The 6,803-nt window shown below is 64.1% G+C and overlaps 1 protein-coding gene across 3 annotated transcripts in view; it reads left to right on the top strand.

Annotated features, from left to right (window-relative positions):
- ncoa1 (nuclear receptor coactivator 1) overlaps positions 1–6,803 on the top strand; it is a 53,249-nt gene that overhangs the window by 38,651 nt on the left and 7,795 nt on the right. For 2 of the 3 annotated variants that reach the window (XM_035421973.1, XM_035421975.1), the window contains 9 exons: positions 73–220; positions 697–1,714; positions 2,579–2,744; positions 2,877–3,035; positions 3,144–3,252; positions 3,829–3,991; positions 4,567–4,851; positions 5,564–5,668; positions 6,286–6,718. In XM_035421973.1, the coding sequence (XP_035277864.1) occupies positions 73–220; positions 697–1,714; positions 2,579–2,744; positions 2,877–3,035; positions 3,144–3,252; positions 3,829–3,991; positions 4,567–4,851; positions 5,564–5,668; positions 6,286–6,718 (2,586 nt within the window). Of the gene's footprint in view, positions 1–72; positions 221–696; positions 1,715–2,578; positions 2,745–2,876; positions 3,036–3,143; positions 3,253–3,828; positions 3,992–4,225; positions 4,277–4,566; positions 4,852–5,563; positions 5,669–6,285; positions 6,719–6,803 lie in introns of all 3 variants that reach the window. The other variant, XM_035421974.1, reaches the window with a different exon arrangement.

Below are 6,803 nucleotides of genomic sequence, written 5' to 3'. Positions count from 1 at the left end.
GTGTGTGTGTGCATGTGTGTGCGTGCGTGTGTGTGTGTGTGTGTCTGTGTGTGTGTGTGTGTGTGTGTGCAGTGATGGCCCACGGCACGGCCATCAGCCCAGTGTACCGCTTCACCCTCAGCGATGGGACGCCCCTCAGTGCCCAGACCCGCTGCAAATTCTGCTGCCCCCCCAACCCCGACGTGCAGCCCTTCATCATGGGCATCCACACTATCGACAGGTACCGCCCCCGTACCCACGGCAACGCTCAACCCATGGCTCCACGTCACATGCACATAAACACAAGCAGCAGCAGATTACTGCTGGACCACAGCATATTGCACCCTGGTTAACTGCCAGTATCCAGCATGCGATCAGTGTGAGGCTATACCAGGGCTGCCCAGCCCTGCTCCTGGAGATCTACCAGCCTGTCATTTCAACCCTAATTTGGCACGCCTGGTTCTACTAATTAGCAGCTCAGTGAGTTCTCTAGCTGTTGGATGAGGTGCGCTTTGTTAGGGCTGTACTGAAAACCTTACAGGATGGTAGATCTCCAGGAACAGGGCTATGCAGCTCTGCCTTTGGGTAATCACCGCACCTCTCCACTCCCAACGAAGTGCGGCAGCTGACCTGTACGTTTTCTGTAGCTTTGCTTCCCTCTTTGCGTTTAGCGGCTCTGTTCATAGCGCCTTTCCCTTCCCGTGTGTCCTTCCGCAGGGAACACAACACTGCTAGCTCTCAGGAAAACACTACCCCCAGCCTTCCACCCACCCACGGGAGCCCGTCTCCCGCCCAGCCCTCCCGCTCCCCCGCCGTCCAGCCGGGCAGCGAGCTCAGCCAAGCCCCAGGCCTCGGCCTGCATCTCAACAACGGCGGCCCCGGCTCGGCCGCGGGCTACCTGACGCCCAGCCGCATGTGCCCGCCGCAGCAGGTCAGCAGCCCGTCCCCCCTGGGCAGCCCCCTGGGGGCCACCCCTACCTCGTTCGTGTCGCCGCGGCCGCCGCGCGGCAGCCCCGGGCTGGGCGGGAGCCCGCGGGTCCCCGGGAACCCCTTCTCGCCCTCCACGCCGAGCCTGCACTCCCCCGCGGGCACGCCCAGCGGCAGCAGCAGCAGCGGCGGCGGCGGACTGAGCCGCCAGGCGTCCGGGGGCGAGGGGGGCGGCCTGGGGCTGTCCCTGCCCTCCCCCCTCCCGCAGAGACCCACGGCCCCCGCCCCGGCGGCCAAGCTCCCCGACCACCCCGTCCCGCCGGCCCCCGAATCCAGGGAGGACCCCGGCAAGGCCCCGCCGCAGCTGGGCAACCCCAAACTCAACCAGCTCCTGGACGCCTGCGCCGGGGGGCGGGGCCCCGAGCCGGAGGCCCCGCCCTCGCTCCCCGGCCAGTGCCCCGCCTCCCACAGCTCCCTGACGGAGCGGCACAAGATCCTGCACCGCCTCCTGCAGGACAGCAGCCCCTCGGAGCCCGCCGAGGGGGTGAAGAAGGAGCCCCAGCTGAAGAAGGAGCTCGCCAGCAGCCCCGGCGGCGGGACGGGGGCCAAGGACGCCTCCGACCAGCACCAGGACCACCAGCTGCTGCGCTTCCTCCTGGACACGGACGAGAAGGACCTGGAGAACCTCCCGCCCCCAGCCACCCTCAGCCTGCAGACCATCCGCGTGAAGACGGAGAGGAAGTCCAGCACGGAGACCCCCTGCACGGCCGTCGGCTCCCCCCAAGCCGGCGAGCGGCCCGGCAACACGGTACTGCCGCCTCTCTACCGCCCCCTGCCTGAACCCGCAGTGCATGCGCTGTGTATCACGCTCCCAAACCCAGTAACCCTGTACTGCCGCCTCTCTACCGCCCCCTGCCTGAACCCGCAGTGCATGCGCTGTGTATCACGCTCCCAAACCCAGTAACCCTGTACTGCCGCCTCTCTACCGCCCCCTGCCTGAACCTGCAGTGCATGTGCTGTGTATCATGTTCCCTAACCCAATAACACGGTACTGCTGCCTCTCTACCGCCCCCTGTCTGAACCTGCAGCGCGCACACTGGATATCATGTTCTCTAACCCATTAACGCGGTACTACTGCCTCTCTACCGCCTCTCTACCGCCCCCTGCCTGAACCTGTAGGGCGCGCGCTGTGTATCCTGCTGATTCATGCATGCCTGTGTGCAGCATGTGCGCTAACAGCATTTCATTGCCTGGAGCGGGGGTTCGGGGTGTGTGGTGGCGTCAAGATGGGTCGCATGAATTTATTAAGAATTCAAGCTGACCCCCCTACGCTCCACCCGCAGTTAGTCATTAAATCAAACGGAACACTGTGCTGGCCAGAGGACCTGCGGCTTTGTTGACTTTTGATAAAAAAAAAGATTTTGGCCTGGATTCCGGTTGGGTGAGAGAAAGTGTAATCGCTCATTGATTGTGCCCTGAAAGTTTAGGAACCCCTGCTTAGAGGCCGGAGGGTATCTTATTTTATCATTCGCCTTTTAACTTGTCCCTCTGCCACTACATCCTCTTGTACTGTCCCATTACCCACTGCCTTTGGAAAGGTGGTGCTGTGACCCTGACCTTTGTCATGTGCGTGTGTGTGTGCTCGTCTGTGTGTGTGTGTGTGTGTACACAGCCGTTCCCCAGCGCTGATCTGGACACGCTGACCCAGCTGCTGCCGGCCCTGAGGGGGGGGGCGGGGCCCCAGGCGCCGGAGGACCAGGGCGCGTCGCAGCCTGCGGAGGCCCACATTCCCCGGGGCGTGAGCGTCAAGCAGGAGCTGTCCAGCGCGGCGGGCCGGGGTGAGGGGGCGAGGGGGCGTGGCCAGGGGCGGGGTCAGGGGCGGGGCTTCTCTGCGTGCACGCCTGCGTCGGTCCTCCCTGACCGTCCGGCTCCTCCTCCTCCTCCTCCTCCTCCTCCTCCTACCCCCCCAGCCTTCGCCGACGGCGCCGGCCTCCAGAGCCAGTCGCCCTTCGAGTTCCGCAGCCCCTCCACCCCCAGCCAGGGCCAGGGAGACCCCTTCCAGCCCCCGAAGGACGGCAGCCCCTACCCCCCCGAGGCGGGGCACGGGAACGCCTTCAGCGCCGGCGCAGGTACCCGGCCCCGCCCCCCTCGCTCTCCCCCCCCCCCCCCCCCCACGCGGCGCCAGGTGTCATGTGACCGGGCAGTGGCGGTAATGGCGGTGTGATGTTTTTCCGCAGGGCTGTCCAAGATGGAGATGGCGGGGCCTCAGCAGTTCCAGCCTGAGGCGCTGCCTTTCGACGGGACCCTGGGCAGCGCGACCCCGGCCCCCCACCCCTCGCCCCAGGAGTGAGTACAGCCCCGCCCACCGGCACGCCCAATCACAGCTCATCTTGCTCTCTCCATCTCTCTCTTTATCACTAATTTGTGAACGACATGCCCTGTTTGAGTGAAACTTGGGCTTGGGGGGGGAGTTTTTCGCGTGGCGGACGATACAGGGAAAATGAAGGTTTAGTTTTTAACCTCACAGTGAAACAGCTGCTGCGTTATAATTTCTGTTGTGAACACGGTGTGATGAACTGGATTATATGAAAGAAAGATAAAGGAGTTTAAAATTTCTCTCTCTCTCTCCCTCTCCCTCTCTCTCTCCCTCGTCTCTCTCTCTCTCTCTCTCTTTCCCTCCAACTCTCTCTACATCTCTCTCTCTCTCTCTCTCTCGTCTCTCTCCCTCTCTCTCTCTCTCTCTCTCGTGTCTCCCTCTCTCTCTACATCTCTCTCTCTCTCTCCCCTGTGTCTCCCCCTCTCCCTCTCTCTCTACATCTCTCTCTCTCTCTCCCCTGTGTCTCCCCCTCTCCCTCTCTCTCTCTCCCTCCCCCTCTCTCTCGTCTCTCTCTCTCCCCCTCTCTCCCTCTCTCTCTCTCTCAGGCCTTGCACGCCGCTGGATGAGATGCTGTGCCCGCCCACCACGCCGGAGGGGCGGAACGACGAGAAGGCCCTGCTGGAGCAGCTGGTGTCCTTCCTGAGCGGCACGGACGAGAGCGAGCTGGCCGAGCTGGACCGGGCGCTGGGCATCGACAAGCTGGTGCAGGTGAGCCGCCGCCGACTGTTCCGGAACGTCTGGAGCACCCGGGGGGTGGGGTGCAGGGGCGGGCGGTGGGGTGCAGGGGCGGGCGGTGGGGTGCAGGGGCGGGCGGTGGGGTGCTGGGGTTGGTGGGGGGGGGGGGGGTGCAGGGGCGGGCGGTGGGGTGCAGGGGCGGGCGGTAGGGTGCAGGGGCTTCAGCGTTCGGGGGAAAAGGTGGCTGAGTTTCTCTTGTGTCGGCAGGGCGGCTGCCTGGACCCCGTCTCCCAGCGGTTTCCCTCTCCGGCCCCGCAGGCGGCCCCCGGGCGGTGGGGTGCAGGGGCGGGCGGTGGGGTGCATGGGGCGGGCGGTGGGGTGCAGGGGTTGGTGGGGGCGGTGGGGTGCAGGGGCGGGCGGTGGGGTGTAGGGGCTGGTGGGGGGGGTGGGGTGCAGGGGCTGGTGGTGGGGTGCAGGGGCGGGCGGTGGGGTGCAGGGGCGGGCGGTGGGGTGCAGGGGCGGGCGGTGGGGTGCAGGGGCTGGTGGTGGGGTGCAGGGGTTTGGTGCGTTCGGGGGAAAAGGTGGCTGAGTTTCTCTTGTGTCGGCAGGGCGGCTGCCTGGACCCCGTCTCCCAGCGGTTTCCCTCTCCGGCCCCGCAGGCGGCCCCCGGGCCGCCGGACCCCAAGCTGCCCGGCTACCCCGCCCAGTTTCCCCCCGGCTCCCCGCAGTTCCCCCCCGAAATGGGCCGGGCGCAGGGCATGGGGTTCGGGGCCCCCCGGCCCCCGTTTCCCGGGGGCATGAACATGGCGATGCGCCCGACCATGGCCAGACCCCCCGGCCTGCCCAACCAGCTGAGGCTGCAGCTCCAGCAGCGTCTGCAGGGCCAGCAGCAGGTAAAGCACTGCGTCCCCACACTGCCGCTACACAGCCTCTCACTGTACCACACACTGCGTCCCCACACTGCCGCTACACAGCCTCTCACTGTACCACACACTGCGTCCCCACACTGCCGCTACACAGCCTCTCACTGTACCACACACTGCGTCCCCACACTGCCGCTACACAGCCTCTCACTGTACCAGTACACACACACTGCGTCCCCACACTGCCGCTACACAGCCTCTCACTGTACTAATACACACACACACACACACACTGTGTCCCCACACTGCCGCTACACAGCCTCTCACTGTACTAATACACACACACACACACTCTCTGTGTCCCCACACTGCCACTACACAGCCTCTCACTGTACTAATACACACACACACACACACACTGTGTCCCCACACTGCCGCTACACAGCCTCTCACTGTACCAGTACACACACACTGCGTCCCCACACTGCCGCTACACAGCCTCTCACTGTACCACACACTGCGTCCCCACACTGCCACTACACAGCCTCTCACTGTACCAGTACACACACACTGCGTCCCCACACTGCCACTACACAGCCTCTCACTGTACACACACACACACACACACACACTGTGTCCCCACACTGCAGGTACACAGTCACACACACACTATGAAAAGTGTCCGGAGCAGCCCGTGAGTTTGTTTCTCCTCCCTCCCCCAACGCCCCCCACCCCACCCCAGATCCTGCAGCAGAACAGACTGGCAGCCATGAGCCAGTTCCCCGGCGGGGGTCACGTTGCCATGGGGATGCCCCAGGGCATGCAGCAGACGCAGATGCCGTCGCAGGTGAGGCCGGGGATCGGAGGGCTCCAGGGACGCCGCCGCCACCGCCATGTTTCTTACGCTTCGGCTGGAAGTGACAGTTTGGGTTTTATGTGAAAGGGAATATGCATAGTTCTCCCCCCTCCTTATGTTCATTTTAAATGAGCAGTTTACAGGGTGCTGGCAGGCAGGTGTGTGCGTCGAGCGTGCGCTCCTGTCAGTCGCAGAGTTTTAACGAGCCTTAGCGTTTCCGCCGATGACGTGACGGAGGTCGAGAAAAGGAAGTGGGATGGGGAGGGACGGGGGGGGGAACCGCAGTTTGTGTTTTAGGAAGAACATCGATTCTAAAACGGGGCTCGCTTCCCTAAATGTTACCGCGCTCCTCTCGGAGGGGGAGAATGTGGTTTGAAGTGCCTTTACGCGACCGGCACGTCCATTAGAAACGATTAAAGTTCCAAAGGGGTGAACTTAAGACTTCTCAGCTACATGGCCTTCATCGAGGCGTGGTCCACTTTTCTCTCCGAGGTTGTGATTACCGGCACCCTGACTGGCCAGTTGACCAGTCGCAGAGCTGTGGGCGGTGGGCGCTTGATATTGATTGGCGTTCGCGTCTGACTCCCCCCCCCCCCCCCCCCCCCCAGCCTCCCCTGAACGCGCAGATGCTGGCGCAGAGACAGCGGGAGCTCTACAGCTTCCAGCACCGGCAGCGCCAGCTCCTGCAGCAGAAGGTGATGCTGATGAGGCAGGGGATGGCCGCGGGGCCCATGGGGCCCGCCCGCATGCAGAAGGGCCCCCAGCAGCAGCCGCTGCAGCCGTCGCAGTCGCCGCAGCAACAGCAGCAGCAGCAGCAGCAGCAGCCGCAGTTCGCCTACCCGCCCAGCTACACGCCGGCCGGAGGGAACCCGCCCACCTCCCCCAGCCACTTCAGCCCCATGGGCGGGGCTCTGGACCCCAAGATGGCCGCCAGGGGCGCCATGGCAAACCAAGGCATGATGGGAAATATGCAGGGCCAGTTTGGGGGCGCGGTCAACTCCCCAGTGCAGCCCAGTCTTTTCCAGCAGTTTGGAGGCTCAGGTCAGTCCCTGGTGTGGAGTGTGTGGAGATCAGTGTGTGGAGATCTCGCCTCTCGTTTTTGCCCATAAATTCAGTAGTCTGCAGG

Source organism: Anguilla anguilla, chromosome 6 (assembly GCF_013347855.1).
Source record: "Anguilla anguilla isolate fAngAng1 chromosome 6, fAngAng1.pri, whole genome shotgun sequence".
Lineage (NCBI taxonomy): Eukaryota > Metazoa > Chordata > Actinopteri > Anguilliformes > Anguillidae > Anguilla > Anguilla anguilla.
This window is presented reverse-complemented; position numbering and strand designations above follow the sequence as displayed.